Source organism: Notechis scutatus, chromosome 1 (genome assembly GCF_049901735.1).
Source record: "Notechis scutatus isolate UNSWTSFEM ecotype Mainland chromosome 1, rNotScu1.2, whole genome shotgun sequence".
In the NCBI taxonomy this organism is placed as follows: Eukaryota; Metazoa; Chordata; class Lepidosauria; order Squamata; family Elapidae; genus Notechis; species Notechis scutatus.
The window spans coordinates 325,858,536-325,878,439 of NC_142009.1; the positions used below are offsets into that span (position 1 = coordinate 325,858,536).

At 44.0% G+C, this 19,904-nt stretch overlaps 1 protein-coding gene across 1 annotated transcript in view; it reads right to left on the reverse strand.

Moving 5' to 3' along the window:
- Positions 1-17,055, reverse strand: part of MFSD12 (major facilitator superfamily domain containing 12) — a 35,164-nt gene extending 18,109 nt beyond the window's left edge. Inside the window, exon 1 of the mRNA XM_087952607.1 lies at positions 16,536-17,055. Coding sequence (XP_087808733.1) covers positions 16,536-16,800 — 265 coding nt within the window. The 5' untranslated portion in view covers positions 16,801-17,055. The remainder of the gene's footprint in view (positions 1-16,535) is intronic.
- Positions 17,056-19,904: the final 2,849 nt, after the last annotated feature.

Here is a 19,904-nt window from a genome sequence, read left to right on the forward strand (position 1 = left end):
CCAATAGATCCTCTTTAATTTGCAAGCTCCCAGAGTGGGTGGAGCCTAAGCAGGGCCAGGGGGCCTCACTGCTTCTGCATTTGCCTCAGCCGGGTTAACTCAGGCTGCCAGCTAATCCATCCACAGCCGGAAAAAAAAAGGCTGCTTCCCCCTTGAGACAGATGGCATGTTCAACTTCCTCAAAAGTTAGCAGTCCCTGCAGTTTCAGACTGTCATCCGATCAGAAGGACTAAAAAAAGCTCACCCCAAACATCTGTTTGGCCACCTTCTTCTCCTGATGATGTGGGCTTTCAATTTACAGCTTTTCTCCAAAGTCCGAATAGAAAAGAGCAGTCCAAATTATTCACGGGAACCTTCCCACAATCTCATGCCTCTAGATGGGTTGGGACTACAGTTCTCCCTATGACTATTATTAAGTGTTGTACCTTATGACTCTTGACGAACGTATCTTTTCTTTTATGTACACGGAGAGCATTTGTACCAAGACAAATTCCTTGTGTGTCCAATCACGCCTGGCCAATAAAGAATTCTATTCTATTCTCATCAACACCCAGGTTGAGTGTTGTTTTTTTTAATTTATTTAACAGCTCTGTGCATCCGAAGGCTACCAAACTTGGGGAGGGTGAAAAAACAATTGCTACCAACCTGCCTTCAATCGAGGACCTGTATACGGCATGAGTCAAAAAGAGGGGTGTGAAAATATTTACAGACCCCTCACATCCCGTACATAAACTGTTTCAACTCCTTCCCTCAAAACAACGCTATAAAGCACTACACACCAGAACAACTAGACACAAGGACAGTATTTTCCCAAACGCCATCCCTCTGCTAAACAAATAATTCCCTCAACACTGTCCAACTATTTACAAAGTCTGCACTACTATTACTATTAATCTTCTCATCACTCCTTATCGCCCATCCCCTCCCACTTGTGACTGTATGACTGTAACTTTGTCGCTTGTATCCTTACAATTGATATGGACTGTTTCCTAGTATGATTTGATTGCTTATTGTACCCTATGACTATCATTAAGTGTCGTACCTGATGATTCTTGGCTCTTAATGAATGTATCTTTTCTTTTATGTACACTGAGAGCATTTGCACCAAGACAATTTCCTTGTGTGTCCAACCACACCTGGCCAATAAAGAATTCTATTCTATTCAGCAAACAGTATGGTGCCATCCAGATGTTTCACCTCTAGTTCTTATAACTTCATTAAACATGTTAGCTGGGACTTCTTAAGGCAGTTGTAATAGAAAGACTCTGAAAAGAACCAGAGTAGCCTGGATTGGAGATCTGAATTCAACACTGTTCTAATAACCGAGAGCAAAAGGACTGGAGATTTTTCAATTTCTGAGAATTAAAAGATCCTTAGGTAGTGAGATAAATATAGGTAGTCCTCGACTTACGATGAAAATTGAGTCCAACATTTCTATTGCTAAGTGAGACAATTGTTAAATGAATTTTACAAAGTTACAAGGGCACTGAAAAAAGTGACTTATGACCATTTTTTCACACTTATGACTATTGCTGCCTCCCTAATGGTCATGTGATGAAAATTCAGATACCTGGCAACTGACTCATATTTATGACGGTTGCAGTGTCCCTTTTGCAACCTTCTTATAAACCAAATCAATGGGGAAACCAGATTCACTTAACAGCCATGGGACTAACTCAACAAATCACTTAACAACTAAGGCAAGAAAGGTCATAAAATGGGGCAGATTCACTTAACAAATGTTCTGCTCAGCAATAGAAACGCTGGGGCTCAATTGTGGTTGTAAGTCGAGGACTACCTGTACTCACCAAGAGAAAGCCTCACCCTCCTTCTTGATGGGCTTCACCAGAAGCTGGCTATTTAGCACAGTGGACAGATGTTTGTTTTAGCACAGTGGACAGATATTCGTTTCCTTGCTGTGCAGTTCTTGCCTTGAATTTCGGCTCTCGTGTTTTTTCAACTATTGCCTTTGACTTGACCTGCCTTTACCAGTGAATTTGCCTTTGTCTTGGAACTTGGCTCTGTCTAGTGGACTGGATTAGCCTTGCCTTGAGGACTAGCATTGGTTTCATTTGAGTCGCCTGTGGAACTCATTGGGGTTGAGCTGATGCCAGCACAAGGAATTGCTGGAAAATACAATTCAGACTTGGAAGCCTTAATAGAAATTCCTTACACCGTGTGTGTGTGTGTGTGTGTGTGTGTGTGTGTGTGTGTGTGTGTGAGCGGGACAGCATACACACTCACGGGTTTTGGGAGACTAAACTAGCCCAGGTACACTGACCTGAAGAACTCTGGGCGGGCCAAAGCTTTTGGTCTTGAAAATCAAACTTTGCCCTGTTTACAAATGCTGGTAAGAGTACAATTTCAGATGGCATGCAAACAAAACACTCTAAAACTCAGTAGAGCGGGATGGAGAAGCTACACACTGTGTGACTGGCACAGTAACACCATACCATGCTTTCCCTTCCCTCCCGTGGCCCCTAACTTAGTGTGCTTCAAAGACAAAGGCTGTTTTTTTTAGCATCTGTTTAATAAAAGTATCTCAGGGCTATGGAGAATTATCAAAATTATGAGACCAGGGGTCCTTGGTGCCTTCTGAGCTTGTTGTTTTCTTGCAGAAGTTTCGTTACCCAAACTAAGTAACATCATCAGTGCCATTTCAACCATTTCAACCCTGAGCTAAAAATATTCTCCTTTATTGGTACTTATGAGATCACCTTCTGCTATGCTGGTTGAAGCCCCAGTTTCCACAGAGCTAATAAACGTGATGCAAACAATAAATTACAGTAAATCTCACTGGAATCAGGATAAATATGTCCTCCAGTCTTCTGGAGTTAAGCTCGGCTTTCCTCCACTCCTCCCACTAGTAGAATCACCAAATACTTCTGAAGTTGAAAATTTTTGGAAGGGGAAGCAACAACCTTAGCATTGCGTCTTACATTTAGTTTAGAACTGCCCACACGGTTCTAATTTTTAATTAATTAGAAAAAGGAACTAGCTTCTAAGAGAAAGGATGAAACCCCAAACCCACACATTCATTTTCACAGCCATCATCATATTCTTTTAACACAACCCCTTTGCGTTACAAGCCCAACTCTACGAACTATATTAGATAATAGCCCCCAGCCTCCCCAGGCAGCCTGGCTAATACCTGTTAGAGCCATTAGGCCAACCTATCTCAAGGCAATTATAAGTTTTCCTTGCACACCCGCTCCCCTTGCTGGAACTTTTCAAGCTTGCTTCTATTTCTTTCTTTTTTAAAAAAAAAACAAAAACCTCTATTTCTACCATTAACATTGTTGAGAAATGTAAGCTTTTGCACTTAAGCCAGAAAAACCAGATGCATAGGCACAAGGTAGGCGATACCTGACTTAGCAGTAAGTACTTGTGGATCTAGTAAACCACAGACTAAGGATGAGCCAGCAATGTGCAGCTGCTGCCAAAAACGCCAATTGAAGTGCAGTGCCAAGTTCGTGAGAAGTGACAGCACCACTCTATGCTGTTTTTGCTCAGACCACACTAGGAATCTTGTCTCCAGCTCAGATGACCACAATGGAAGAAGGATGCTGGGAACAGGGCAGAGAGGAAGATAGTAAGGAGCTTAGAGGCTAAATCCTATGAAGAGAGATCAAAGGAACTTGTTATGTTCAGCTTGAAGAAGAGAAGGCTAAGGGGAGACCCGAGTGCAGCCTTCCAATCCATGAAGGGCTGTCCCAGGGAAGAAAGTGGAGATTTATTCCTGTAAGTCAGGGGTCTCCAAACTTGTTCATTTTAAGAGTTGTGGACGTCAACTCCCAGAAATCCTCAGTCAGTTGAGTCATACTGGGAGTTGAAGTCCACAACTCTTAAAGTTGCCAAATTTGGAGGCCGCTGCTGTTAAGTCGGCAAGGCAAGAAGCAGTGTCTGTCTGTCTGTCTGTCTGTCTGTCTCACACACACACACAGATATATATATATATATATATATATAGATAGATAGATAGATAGATAGAGAGAGAGAGAGAGAGAGAGAGAGAAATATATATATATATATCTTTGGTTATTCGGGTTTTCTCCCGCGTAAGATTGGAAGTATCTAAGCAACGTTTCGATGAAGTCTCATTCATCATCTTCAGGCTTCTGTCTTCAGCTCTGTGCTTCTCAGAGTGATGTGAGCTTGCAGCTGCTTCTTCCTTTTAACTGCTAGTGGGGTGTGACTTGATTGGGTGGGGGCTTGGCTGTGTTCTGATTGGGTGGGGGTGTTCTCATTGGTTGGGGGTTTGGCTGTGTTCTGATTGGTTGGGGGTTGGCCATGTTCTGATTGGCTGGAGGTGTGTTCTGTTCAGGTGGGGGCTTGGTTGTGCTCAGGTTGGTCTTGGTTACTGGGGGATTTGAGCTGGTGAGCTGTGATCTTGCTGTTTGGCTTCGCGCTCGTGGTTGTGCTGCATCTTCATGGTGGGGGTCAGTTCGCTTCATGTATGGCTCAGAGGGGTCTGAAGTGGGTAGTGATGCAGCTGCAGTGCGGCTTCTGGTCTGTGGTCGTGTCTCATCTTCTGTGTGGGTGTGAGCCTGCTTTTTACGTGGAAGTGTGGTGATGGCATCTCGTGTGGCCCTCGTGGGTGTGGGTCTGGTGTCATTCATCATGTTAGGTACTCGTCTGTTCATGAGGGCGGGTTTCCAAATGGCTGGTAAGCGGGAGGTGTCATCTCTTTTATTCATGCTGTGTGGGCGTTTTTCTATCTCTATGGCTTCTCTGATTATTCTGTTGTTGAAGTGTTCGGTTTTGGCGATAGTTCTGGTATTTTTAAAGTCAATCTCATGTCCTGTGGCTTTGAGGTGTTGGACCAGGGAAGAGGTCGGTTCTTCTTTTTGATTGAGTTCTTATGTTCTTCAACGCGTGCACTTATTCTTCTGTTAGTTTGTCCAATGTATGTGGTGGGGCAGGCGGTGCAAGGGATTTCGTATACTCCTTGGCTTTCTAACTCGATTTTGTCTTTAGGGTTTCTTAGGATGGTGGATATTTTTCTGTTTGTGCAGAATGCTGTTTTAATGTTGTGTTTTTGAGGATCTTGCTGATTTTGTCTGTAGTGCCTTTTATATATGGGAGGAGCCCTCCTCCCATATATAAAAGGCACTACAGACAAAATCAGCAAGATCCTCCAAAAACGCTCCTCCCATATATATAAAGGGCTCCTCCCATATATAAAAGGCACTACAGACAAAATCAGCAAGATCCTCCAAAAACACAACATTAAAACAGCATTCTGCACAAACATGAAGATGCAGCACAACCACGAACGCGAAGCCAAACAGCAAGATCACAGCTCAGTTCTAAACTAAATGTAAGACGCAATGCTAAGGTTGTTGCTTCCCCTTCCAAAAATTTTCAACTTCAGAAGTATTTGGTGATTCTACTAGTGGGAGGAGTGGAGGAAAGCTGAGCTTAACTCCAGAAGACTGGAGGACATATTTATCCTGATTCCAGTGAGATTTACTGTAATTTATTGTTTGCATCACGTTTATTAGCTCTGTGGAAACTGGGGCTTCAACCAGCATAGCAGAAGGTGATCTCATAAGTACCAATAAAGGAGAATATTTTTAGCTCAGGGTTGAAATGGTTGAAATGGCACTGATGATGTTACTTAGTTTGGGTATGAAACTTCTGCAAGAAAACAACAAGCTCAGAAGGCACCAAGGACCCTGGTCTCATAATTTTGATAATTCTCCATAGCCCTGAGATACTTTTATTAAACAGATGCTAAAAAAACAGCCTTTGTCTTTGAAGCACACTAAGTTAGGGGCCACGGGAGGGAAGGGAAAGCATGGTATGGTGTTACTGTGCCAGTCACACAGTGTGTAGCTTCTCCATCCCGCTCTACTGAGTTTTAGAGTGTTTTGTTTGCATGCCATCTGAAATTGTACTCTTACCAGCATTTGTAAACAGGGCAAAGTTTGATTTTCAAGACCAAAAGCTTTGGCCCGCCCAGAGTTCTTCAGGTCAGTGTACCTGGGCTAGTTTAGTCTCCCAAAACCCGTGAGTGTGTATGCTGTCCCGCTCACACACACACACACACACACACACACACACACACACACACACACACGTGTAAGGAATTTCTATTAAGGCTTCCAAGTCTGAATTGTATTTTCCAGCAATTCCTTGTGCTGGCATCAGCTCAACCCCAATGAGTTCCACAGGCGACTCAAATGAAACCAATGCTAGTCCTCAAGGCAAGGCTAATCCAGTCCACTAGACAGAGCCAAGTTCCAAGACAAAGGCAAATTCACTGGTAAAGGCAGGTCAAGTCAAAGGCAATAGTTGAAAAACACGAGCCGAAATTCAAGGCAAGAACTGCACAGCAAGGAAACGAATATCTGTCCACTGTGCTAAAACAAACATCTGTCCACTGTGCTAAATAGCCAGCTTCTGGTGAAGCCCATCAAGAAGGAGGGTGAGGCTTTCTCTTGGTGAGTACAGGTAGTCCTCGACTTACAACCACAATTGAGCCCCAGCGTTTCTATTGCTGAGCAGAACATTTGTTAAGTGAATCTGCCCCAGTTAAAAGGAAGAAGCAGCTGCAAGCTCACATCACTCTGAGAAGCACAGAGCTGAAGACAGAAGCCTGAAGATGATGAATGAGACTTCATTGAAACGTTGCCTAGATACTTCCAATCTTACGCGGAGAAAACCCGAATAACCAAAGATCCACATACAAATACCGCGAGAACCTCAGAAAAAAATATATATATATATATATATATATATATATATATATATATATATATATATATATATATATATATATATATATATATATATATATATTTGTCCAGAATGATAGGAGGACTAGAAAACCATCAAAATCCCTTCCAATCCAATGAACCTAAGGATTATTTTTGGCTTTATTTACTTAATGCTTTTAATACAGAAGCGGGATATAAGCTAATAAACAAGGAATGTAGGAAACCAAGTGAAGCAGAGTCTCAGTGTTCTGCCTGGGTCTCCCCTGCCTACACCAAGGATGTTTAAAACAGTTTATTTCAGGCTGCCCTACCTCACAAGGCTGTTGTGAGGACAGAATGAAGCCTGACCCCAGGTAGGCCGACAAACCCCGTTATTTCTCAAGAGCAGTACAAATGCTAGTAACTGAAGGTATTATTCAGTCCACCTGGACAGTATCAGATTGGGGATAGCTGCTTCTCAAGGCATGTTAGCTATAATTAAAAGCATAAACAAAGCTTTCAGCAGAGAAAAAGACTGATAAACAGGCACAAGGCATAATGGGGAGAATGAAACAACCCACAAACCAAAGCTTGTTCTCAATCTCCATACTGTGACCCCTGGAATCTTCCAAGCAGCCCAATACAAAATAACAGTAGGATAATATTTTGGCAGGAAAATCTGCGTTAAGCTTGGAATAGCCTTACAACCAGCCTTAATGTACAGAAATAGCCCTGTAAGCTTCCCCCGCCCCACTAATGCAGAATAAACTGTTCTTTGCAATCCTCACCACGTGATTTAAGCAGACACAGAGATACAAAAAGACCCGAGTTTGCAATGTGATGTCACAATGCATATTTTATCATCTGTTCTGCAATGTCATCATAAGCACTTGATGCCCATCAATTATATCCAGGGCATTATATTCACGGGAGAACAAGACTACAGGCAGTCCTCGACTTATAATAGTTCGTTTAGTGACTGTTCACTAAACAGGCAGCAGAAAAAGTGACTATGACCATTTTTCAGTGTTATGACCATTGCAGCATCCCCATGACCACGTGATCAAAATCCAGATGCTTGGCAACTGGTTCCTATTTATGACGGTTGCAGTGTTCTGGGGTCATGTGATCACCTTTTGCGACCTTCTGACGAGCACAGTCAATGGGGAAACAAGATTCACTTAACAACCAGGTTACTAACTGATCAACTGCATGGATTCACTTAAAGAACTGTGGCAAGTAAGGTCGTAAAATGGGGCAAAACTCACTTAACGGGTGTCTCACTGAACAATAGAAATTTTGGGCTCTATTATAGTCATAAGTCAAGGACTACCTGTGCCAAGGATTCAGACTATCTTTTCTACTTTAGAAAGATAGCTATGGACACTGTTAGTTGTGCGTGAGTGAATTTTTGTGGAGGGAGGCGGAGGTTGCCCTTAGCCTTTCATGAAACCCCAACACGCTCTCTAACCCAGTTGGAAAATGGCGGCTCTAACAAGGCTCCTCAGGCCATCAACACAAGTATAACTTTGGCCTCAGTGACCCCACAGCCTCAGGGTGGACTTTGGAAGAGACTGCTGCATTCGAAAGAAAACAAAGAGGCCGAGGGAAAGGCTCTCTGAGGGTTAGTTCGATCATTCAGTCCACTGTGACCTTTCCTACCAGCAGCCAGGCTCAGGAATCCATCCACAACGGAAACAGACTTCAAAACACAGATACAAAGATCCTCAAGTCATTTGGAAGAATCAGGACAAGTTATGACTTTGAAAGAACCACAATAGCTGAAGGAAAGGCAGATTGGGGGAGTAGAAGGGGTGTTCCTGATTTATCTTCACAAGAACAGTGTGTGATTTCCACTATCGCCGAGTGTGCTTTTTTGGGTTTTTTTTGCACCAGAAATTTCAATGACTTCCGAACAGTTCCACTGAAGGAGAAAGCAGAACTGAATCTGAGGGGGCATATAAGGTCTAATGCTTGCATAAATACTGTAGCTCTGGAGACAGACGGAATGAATTAAGGAAGCTGTAAATAAATAAATGGCAGTTGGGATAAAATTACAGAGGAAATGACAGCAAGGGCTGTTGCATTATGTATTTGGTTAATAAGGCTCCATTTCCCAATTGATCTGCCTGAGGAATATTTTCTAATCTTCCTGGAAGTTGCAAATTTTTAAAGGCCTGCTTCAAATATCTTTCCAAGAAGATGTAATCAGGCTTTCCACTCATGTCCATGAATAATTCCATAGGCCAAATTTCCTTCCCCTAAAGGAATGTAAACATAGATCCTTCCCTATCTTCGTGTCCTCTGAAAATACTCCCAATTCGTCAAGGTTCTCTTTGAACTGTGGTGCTCACAACTGGACACATTATTCCATCTGAATAAAGTAACCAAGTTATAAAAGTGAAAAAAGAAGACAGCAGAAAACTTGGAACTCACCACTATATTTGTCTCTTGTTTGTGCAAAGAGACAAAGAAGAACACATAAACACAAAGATGAGTTTTTTTCCCTAGTGCCTACAGTCACACGACTTATTAACTAATGTTAACTTTGGCTACTGGTTCTGTATGTGTCACACAAACCCAATCTATTAACCTTGGCTAAGGGTTTTGTGTGTGTATGTCACACAAACCCAGCTTGTTTGACTAGTTTTTATCATTTAAAAGTAAACAAAAGCAAACGGATTAATTCTATAAGTAGGGTAAGTATATTATTGGATTGCAGCCACATAGGGCTGAATTAAGATCAACTGATACCCAAAGCATAGCCCAACAATGGTGTCCCTTGACAGAAGGGAACTTATGCTATAATGCCGTCCGGTGGCAGGGTTGGCTGGAAAACCTTCATGGTCGCCAATTGTTGAAAGGCTTGGAAAATGCCTTTCTTCTGAAGATTCGATTTTCCTGCTGGGAGAGCTCCGGTGCAAGGATACAGACAACTGCTTGAAAGCTGGATCTTTTTATTTTTCAGGAAGGCGAGAGATAGCAAGAAGTCTGCGTTCCTGGGGCTAGCTAGCTTTGTATGATAAGCCCCTGATTTTTATACTTTTTTTCTCCTTTTGTGTGTGAGTGCATGTGTTTGTATTTCTTAATGTTTTAAATCCTGTCAGGAGTTGTCTTCATTTCCGCCGGAGGGTAAACTCCGCGGGGTGGTTTGATTGGATTATCAGTTTCGTCCTAATGTTTTCTTATATTTGTTTTGTGGCAATCTCCTGTCTGTCTCCTTTGCAATATATTTTGTGTCTTTTGTCTGTTTGTTTTGCTGATTTGGCATGTTTTCTTTTCTTGTTTCCCTAGTTTTCTTAATTATTTGGGCTTTTGTCTAAGGGGCTTCTTTCAATACTTTCTATTAAATTTCTTTTCCTATGCAAGTTTGTTCTATGGCTGGCCTGATGTTCCCCTCGGGCTTTTCCTGCTTGGGTGTCACCACTGTCCTCGTGAAGTTCCCTTTCCACAATGCAAACAAGTATTATATCTGACAGTTTTGAACCAAATGTTGAAAGTTCAAAAAGATTTTTAACAATGCAGATTAAAGCTGAGTAGAGCAGATAAGGACAATTACAAAAAAAATTGACTAAAGTTGAATCTGGCAGTAAAAAGAGTTAAGGGCATGATAGCTAGGGGTAAATTGCTGTGGTTTCTCCCCTCCCACCTCATGTGCTTATTCTGCCTAATGGTTACTCCAAGGCTGCAGTCATATATCTGCAGGAGTTGACCAATAAGAGATGAATAGTGTACTTGGGATTTATATTTCCAAATCCACTTGCACAGAAAAGAGAAGCAGGCACAGCAAAGTCCCAAGATTTAAGGAAAAGTCTCAACAGGCCCTCCAAGAATATATTATACTCAACAGGCACAAAAAAGGCCAACCTTTGCTACCCAAAACTTCCCAGTTTATAAACCTACTGTAAATCTATTGCAGAAAACATTCCCATTTTTGCCTTTCGGAATTAAAATGTTTACTCTAAACTAGCACACAATGCTACATAATTTACTCCACAATTTAAATTCAGGTAGAATTTAAGTATTTGCCATCCTCTAAGCCAGTGATCCCCAACCTTTTTGGCCGCGACCGTGCCGGCATCAGCTGGGCGCCGCCATCTTTTTTATGAAAACGTGCTTCTGGTGAGCTTTCTACCGGAAAAGCTCACCGGAAGCACTTTTTCATGAAAAAAGATGGCGGCGCCCAGCAAGCCGCGCCCCGGTAGGAGTTGTTCCGCGGACCGGGACCGGTCCGCGGACCGGTGGTTGGGGACCCCTGGTCTAAGCTATCACATTTCTGCAGCCACTAACCTGAACATTCCTAAAAGAGGCCAACTCACTGCAGTAACTCATGCAGAAAGGCACCAAGGAGAAAAAAACCAGTTCTGATTTCTAGCTGAATTATCATTTACATCTTAATTGCATGATCCAACTGAAGTTGCTTTTTCAGGCTATATATTCTTTCTTTAAAAACCTTGTAGACATATAGCAAGAAGCTTGTTGGAGCAAACATATTTGTGGTTCCCAAGGCCCTTTAACAATCAGATTCCATTTACTGTGACTAGCCTTAATCCTTTACAACAAAATTGGGATATGACTAGCTTCTCTTTCTGAGGCCCAAATTTAAAACATGATTAAAAAAAAAATCGGCTATGTTCTCATGAAGCAATCAATCCTTCAAGACAGCATCTGTACACCCATTAGTTCAGGGGTCTCCAACCTTGGCAACTTTAAGACTTGTGGACTTCAACTCCCAGAATTCCTCAGCCAGCTTCTGGGTGTTGAAGTCCACAAGTCTAAAGTTGCCAAGGTTGGAGACCCCTGCATTAGTCAGCAATTGCAATGGGCCCTGCAAGAGCTACGTTCCAATTCTCTATTTGCCTCCAAGAGTACTGAAACAAATTTCCCCTGATCAGTTGATTTTTATTGCACATTTATTGATTTGTAAGTAATTCAAAGACCAAACACACATAATACTCCTTCTTCCTCCTATTTTCCCTACAACAATACTGTGAAGTGAGCTGGACTGAGAGAAAGCGGCTGGCCCAAAGTCAGCCAGCCTGCTTTCATGCCTAAGGTGGGACTAGAACTCACAGTCTCGTGGTTTCTAGGCCCAGGTCCAGTGGTGGGATTCAGCCAGTTCGCACCACTTCAGGAGAACTGGTTGTTAACTTTCTGAGCAATTTGGCAAACTGGTTGTTGGAATAACTCATTAGGGCAGAGAACCGGTTATTAAATTATTTGAATCCCACCAATGCCCAGGTCCTTAACTACTACACCAAACTGGCTGTCTTGGCCTTCCTCACAACAACGTTGCACTCTGTGTAAGGATGGTGGGAGGAAATAATCCACAGGAATGAATATCAGACTCCTTAGCTCACTCTGGCAAAATTCTATTTATGCTGCTCTGGAGGGGATTCGGGAATGAGCAGAAGTCATGTATTTATTTATTCGATTTCTGTAGCCAAGCAAAAAGACACTTTTGCCAAATCTTTGCTTTGCTGACTCACGGGAAAAAATTTCAAGATCAAGCTTGTTTTGTGTCACATACAGGAATTAGGAACAATGCAGTTGGGATTCTAGCATGTGACTGAAGGGAAACAGAAATGAGTAACAGAGTGATAAACTCAGTCATGTGTTTACGGAGATCTAGGACCAGATATTCTTCTACTCCTGCATTGTCCAACCTCTCACCTCACATCTAGGAACAATGGCCCTTCTTTATAACGTTACCATGGAATCCTCATATAAACCACCCATATTAAAATATCAGTGTACACTTATTTTAAGCTCCAGCATGCCAGGTGTTTTCTAATGCTGGCTGCAGAAGGCAATGAGACAGCATCTGCTTTAGAAGAATGAAACTTTTCTCCAAGACTTGAGCACCCCGAAAGATCGCACCAAACTCAAGAAAAGGATGGCTAGAATCACAAGCGGATTTCTGCCCCTCTGACCGTCCTTGCCTTGCCACCGGAAGTCTCCGCTCTACTCTGTTCCTCTTGGCTTCTAGATGCTCACTAAGAAAGGATTTTTCCAAATGACCATCAGAGCATTAGTATTTCCTATGTTATTTTTATTATTATTAACATGCTCTGATGCTAAGGAGTTCTACTCCCCCTCCCCACCTGGAAAGAAATCTCTTCCAAATGCAAAACACAAGCAGAGGAGTTTCCTCTGGGCATGCAATGAGTTTCTTTCCCATCAAGCCAGGAGGCTGGTGTTTTTTTTTTAAAAAAAGACTGCTTTATTAATTCTAGTGTTTTTTGCTCTGCCTGGGAACAAAAACCCTCATCAAGATTCTATTCAAATTATAATCTCCAAGAATCTCATAAGCGTATGAGCCTACATTCAGTGCAATGCAGATAGTCCTCGACTTACAACTACAATTGAGCCCAAAATTTCGGTTGTAGAGCGAGACGTTTGTTAAATGAATTTTGCCCCGTTTTACAACTTTTCTTGCCACAGTTAAATGAATCACTGCAGTTGCTAAGTGAGTAACAGAGTTGTTAAGTGAATCCAATTTCCCTGTTGACTTTGCTTGTCAGAAGGATGCAAAAGCTGATCACGTGACCTTGGGACACAGCAACGGTCATAAGTATGAACCAGTTGCCAAGCATCTGAATTTTGGTCACATGATCATCAGGATGCTTCAAAGGTTGGAACTGTGAAAGATGGTCATAAATCACTTTTTTCAGTGCTGTTGTAGCTTTGAACAGTCACTAAATTAGCTGTTGTAAGTCGAGGACTAACCATAGTTGCTAAAGCAGAATCTAGGTAGCCCCTAGGAATCAATCCCAACTTGAGGGCAGAAATCATCAGTAACAATCAGAGTTGGAAAAAAGATGATGGTATTATCTGACAAGGGCAAAGGCACAGAATCTGTCAATCTCTTACTTAGATGATAGTTCCAAAATAACACCTGTTTTAAATTACTTCGGGCGTACATGCACCAGGTCTTATTCCAAAACACTGTTTTGGATACTGTGTTGTTAAGTACTTTGTATTAACGTTTGCATTTGCATTTACTAAGCCACGGATGGATGTCAAACTCACCGCGTCACGGTGCTGTCACGTGACATTTCCCAACATTTTTCTCATTCGCGGAGCTGGGGTGGGCGTGGCCTGTGCGTGACGCATCCGGCCCGCAGGCCACCAGTTTGACACCCCTGTACTAAGCTCTGAGCACATTTTATGGGATTGGTTTGCAGTTCTTGTGTTGATTCTTGCGTTGCTACGAACCACACCTTGATCAAAATGTATTGCAATTATTATTGGGGATTTGCAATTCTGCAAAAGCAATGGGAGGATAACATAACACTTCTAAAATTTGCAAGCTTGGAGCCACTCTACTAAAACACCCTGAACTACAGGCTCACATTTGACAAAAGCAAGTCTCGTTCCAGACAAAGAACTATTCATTAATGGAAGCTACCAACATAAAACTCATCATCTCTGCTCGCCCCAGCAGTGCTAGCAGAGAGGTCATGCTCCAGTCCTTTCCATTAACAATGTCATCTTGTTGGAATCAGGCATTGTAATTTACAGCGCTTACCCATAGAGTTTCATCTCTCCAGAGGTCTGGATGGGTTCCACCTTGTTAGCCTTTTTTTTTTTTTTTACAAAGCACTCCAAAGCTGGCTATTCCTCCAAACTTTGGGGCTGGAAGGTTAATGTGAACTCTCTAACTCATTTTTTTTAACTATTATTTTTTATTGTACAATTTTCTTGGTTATATATAAAATTTATATATTCACAATAACAGTATACCGTCTGGGTACAGTTTCTACAATCTCTATTGAATACAGACAGTAAATCTTATACACACAATAGTTGTAACTATTATTCTCAATACCTATTCACCTTCATCTTCATTTATCCTTTTTAAAAATTTTGCATTATTTGACTAGGCCCTCTGTTCAATTTTATTCATAATCCACTAATAATATCAAACATTATAAACATCAAGTAAACACCACATTTATAACCATTAACCTCCAAATAATCATAAGGTTATCTCTAATTCAGGTTTTTACTGTGAAGCCTAGAACCTTCTGTTGGCAATCTCAGATGTTTATTATTTGGTCTGATTTGTTATCTTTAACAGATAATCAGAGTTGGAAGGGACTTTGTAGGTCATCTAGTCCAAACCCCCGCCCAAGTGGGAGACCCTACACCATTTCTGACAAATGGCAGTCCAATCTCTTCTTGAAAGTTTCACTGTCAGAAAGTTTCTCCTTATTTCCAGGTTAAATCTCTCCTTGTTCAGTTTCCATCCATTATTCCTTGTCTGGCCTTCAGGTGCTTTAGAAAATAGCTTGACCCCTTCCTCTCTGTGGCAGCCCCTGAAATATTGGAAGATTGCTATCATGTCTCCCCTGGTCCTTCTCTTCACTAGACTAGCCAATGCCCAGATCCTGTAACCATTCTTCATATGTTTTAGTCTCCAATCTCCTAATCATCCTGGTTGCTCTTCTCTGTACTTTTTCTAGAGGCTCAGCATCTTTTTTATAATGTGGTGACCAAAACTGGATGCAGTACTCTAGGTGTGGCCTTACTAAGGCTTTATAGAGTGGTATTAGTACCTCGCTTGGTCTCAATTGTATCCCTCTGTTAATACAATTTAGGATTGCATTGGCTTTTTTGGCTGCTTTAATTGTGTAGGCCAGCTAGAGTCACTGCTGTGAGAGGGACAGCCATATAAAGAATGTAAATGCATAAAGAAGAGTAACCATTTAGTAACCTAAATGCTCAACAGTCCAGAAGGAAGCTAAGCTGCTGTTTATCTCTACATTTGGAGAGAACTCTGCTCTAACAGATAAGCAAGAGATCATTAGGACATCTATGAATGCAGAGATCAGCTGACACCCTACAAACACGTGAGCAAAGCATAACAGCAGTAACCAGCTTTCCTCTGCTGGTGCCCTCCCCTAGCACGTCACAATCAAGGATAGACTATACCTGAACAGGGAGATTGCGCTTAGTTGGCATTAGAAGAGTGTAAGATATAACAGCTTTGGATAGGAGTTTGGAGGTCTTCTAGTCCAATCCTCTACTCAAGCAGGAGACCCTACAATATCTTAGATCCGTGACTTTGCCCAGTATGCTTTTTAAAATCATTTTAGCCAAATAACAAGACAATATGGCAGTGAAATGAATTGTGTTACGGGGAAAGCAGGCTTTTGCTCTTAATTTATAGTAATCTATTAAAGGCTAATGGATGCACTCTGCAAATGGAGCCTCCATGATTGTCCAGGAAGCCAAGCAACTGGAGTGTCTTGACCATTTTCATGCCACCAGTTACCCAGAGTTAAGCCCAGCACTCCGATATTTCTACTCATTAGCCAGAGTTCCCATCTGTAATCATATTCATTCATATTATGAACAGTGAGAATTGTTGCAAACCTCGCTTGCAGAATCCAACTGGTCTCTTGTCATGATGTTGAAATACATGAATCTCCAAGCAACATCAGCATGTTGCTCCATTTATTTGGAGAGATTCAGATCACTATTAACCGGTGTTTCTCAACCGTGGCCAATTTGAAGGTGTGTGGATTTCAACTCCCAGAATTCCCCAGCCAGCATCTTCAAATTGCCAAAACCGGGATGGGGTTGTTTCCTACTCGCTTCGTTTCACACCAGTTAGCCCATGCCGGAAAACAAGCATCACTCGATCTGAGCCGGCGAAGCTACTTCATCGATCCCAGGCTTCTCTGCTCATTCCGGTTTATCCGCTTTCTCTTTACAAACAGCTTACTCCAACTTAAGAGCCACCTTTTTAAATTCCGGTCACCGCATCCTGCCTGCGTCTAACTGGGGCAAAGCCCGTCCAGTGTTTTTGTTTTTAGTCCGACTTACCAGCCAGATGCCAGGATTTCCTCCGCCCGTAGCGCCCACACCCGCCGGCTTGGTCCGCCTCGTAGCCCACCAGGGGCGTGCAGATGCCGTCGGCCACCTGCCCCGCCAACAGCAGCGCCCCCGCATGTTGGGTACTATAGCCCAGCACCGAATGGAAGTAGACCAGCAAGTAGGTGAACCACATCGAGGCGCACAAGTCGTTCAGGAAATGGCCCACTGAGTAACTCAGCCGGTCGCGAAGGGGCAGCGGCGGCGGAGCGTCCATCCTACAGGAGAGGCGAGGAGCGGCTCACAGCGCCGGGGCCTGGAGCCCGATGGCCCCAGCTGTGCGTAAAAACGCACCGGCAGGGCGCATCAGCTGGAGCGCGCGGGGGAAGCGCCAGGTCCAGGCCTGGCGGGAAAAGCAAGGAAAGCCGTAGCTCCTGAGGGGAACAACCCAGCCATGAGACCGCAGAACCGTTTTTATCGGCTCCGGGGAAGCCCCCGGGTTGGTGGCCGGCTACGTAACCACTTAGTCTGCACCGCAGCTCCCCCAATTGCCTCCGCCCCGGAGCAGATAGCCGCGCCTCCTCCAATGGCCTCGCGGAGGGAGCCAATGGAGAGGCTGCGCTGCGAAGAAGCCGCGCCTCAAAGGAGGGCTCGGTTTAAGACAGCAGCCGGCTTCGTGTCTTTCGCTCCTCTTTTCGGGTTGGCGAATTTCTCCAGCGAAAGCAAAATCGACTCCTGGTTTCAAACCCAAGAATACACTTAAGGCAGAAGTTTGTCCATCCCAAGGAGAAAACACCCAGGCATAAACTGAGCAACGAGCCACGTGCAAATCTATGTGCGTTGGGGAAACAAAACAACCACTTCATAAACGCATAGCACAACATAGGAGAACAAACCCATCTGCGTTTAATAAGACAAAGGCCGCTCTTTTGAAGACAGCAAAGTCCACATTTTGGGCAGAGAGGATCGCTGGTTTGAAAGAGGGGTAAAAGAAGCTATCTGTTCAAAATTGAAGAGCCCTCTCTCAACAGAGGGAGAGAGATATGATATCCGGTCTACAACACAGTCAGCAGATCCAAGAAGGCTCCACACCTTTTTGCATCACTCAGATGACTCTGAGATAAACCTCCAGGTGGCCTTAATGATTCACTAAAAGAATGCAAATGACCAGCTGTCTGTAAGAAGTATAAATCCTTCCATTTCCTCCCATCCAACCAGAGCTGAAGAAGCTTCTTGGATGGGAAGCAAAATGTCTCCAAAGAAAAACACCAGAAAGTCCAGTTGCCTCTTGAAAAAAAAAAAAAAAAAAAGCACCTTTGGGACAACCATGACCTGGATGACCGAGGATTTCCATAGACACTTCCTGGATGAATTGTATCAAGGGGGAGTCTGATTCATCATCAGCTGTTCAGGCTTGTCCAATCTTTGGCTATGGATCAGCAGTCTCCACACTCCCAATTCCAGGAGCTGAATTCCAGGAGTCTCTTTCTTTGAACCTCACTGCTGTGTTCAAAGACTGACAGCAGTCCTCACTCTGGTCCGCCGCCTGCGCGGGAGCGCCGACCGCTCCCATTGGTTGATGCCGTTTGACAGCCGGCTATAAAAAGGAGCTGTCAAACGGCATCAGCTGTCGCCGCCAGCTGACTGCCAGTTAGCCTCGGCAGCCGCGGTGACTCTTTATTCGCTAGAATAAAGTCTGTTAACGTTGAGCCTGTGTCTGTCTGAATCTCTACCGCCGCTCCACAACACTGGCAACGAGGGCGGGATACGATAAGAGACGAAGAGACAACCAGGCAAAGACAGCTGAGCACAGTCACTGTCAAAAAGAGCCGAAGCCGCTGAGAGCTGAATAACGTCACCGCCGCTGACGCTCTCCACGAGCGCGAAGTTCAAACTCCCCAGCTGAGGAGTCAGACGCCGCCTGACAGGCGCAGCCGCAAGCGCTTTTCTAAAAGCGCGAATTTAAAGCTCCCTCAGCTGAGGAGACCAACACTGCCGCTTTCGAGATGGGCTCAAACCTGACATTCCCTCCTTTCCAGCCGACGGGCGAGACGTGGGAGTCGTATATGAACCGGTTCGAGTGCTTCCTAAACGCTATCGACCTGACAGAAGCCACCGACCTAAGGAAACGATCCTATTTTCTGAGTTTCTGTGGGGCTGCTGTTTTTGATACAGCCTCCGCACTAGTATCTCCACGCTCTATAAAGGCTATTCCCTGGGAGGAGTTGCAGGGAATCCTGTCTAACCACTACTCCCCCAAACCCTCTACGCAGCTTTTCTTCCACACAAGGCTTCTATAGCTGAACCTTTGCATAGACTTTTAGATAAGAAAGCCCCCTGGCACTGGGGACAAAGAGAAGCCAATGCTTTCCAAGCGGTCAAATCCCTGCTAACCTCAAATGCAGTACTAGTCCAGTTTAACCAACGACTTCCCCTGGTTTTAGCTGCAGACGCGTTTGGCATAGGGGCAGTACTCAGCCATAGGCTGCCAAATGGCTCCGAGGCCCCAATTGCCTTCTTCTCAAGAACATTCTCTGCAGCAGAAAGGAACTATAGTCAAATTGATAAGGAAGCCTTAGCAGCAGTTGCTGCTGTGAAAAAATTCCACAAATTCCTTTATGGTCATTACTTTGAGCTTCTAACAGATCACAAACCACTTTTAGGCCTTTTAGCAGGAGACAAGCAAACCCCACAGGTACTATCCCCGAGGATGACCAGATGGACCCTGTTCCTAGCCGCCTACTCATATAAGCTGGTACATCGCCTGGGGAAGAACCTGTGCCATGCAGATGCCCTCAGCAGGTGCCCCCTGCCAACACCAGTGGAAGACCCCGCGCCCATCCACGCCATTTTTGATTGCAACTAACTCAACCTGCCAGTCTCAGCCGGAGATATTGCTGCCCACTCCAGAAGGGACAAGGTAATCTCCCAAGTCCTGGACTGGGTGGGGAGGGGGTGGCCTGAAATTCAGTACACCCCTGAATTCATGCCATTTAAGACCCGCAGGCAAGAGTTATCTTCACTACAGGGTTGCTTACTATGGGGGACAAGAGTGGTCATCCCCACTTCACTCCAAGAGCCAATTTTAAAAGCCCTGCACGAAGGCCACCCTGGCATCGTGAGGATGAAGGCTCTGGCCCGCAGCTACGTGTGGTGGCCAGGCCTGGATGCCCGGATCTCCAGCTGGGTAAGCACGTGCCAGCCCTGCCAGGCAACTAGATCAGCACCACCAACAGCTGTTCCAACCCAATGGGAGGATGCTGGGGCCCCTTGGTCCCGGCTGCATGTTGACCTAGCTGGCCCTGTGCATGGGCGGACCTTTTTAGTGATAGTAGACTCGTTCTCTAAATGGATTGATGTGGCCTTGCTTCCCTCCACAAC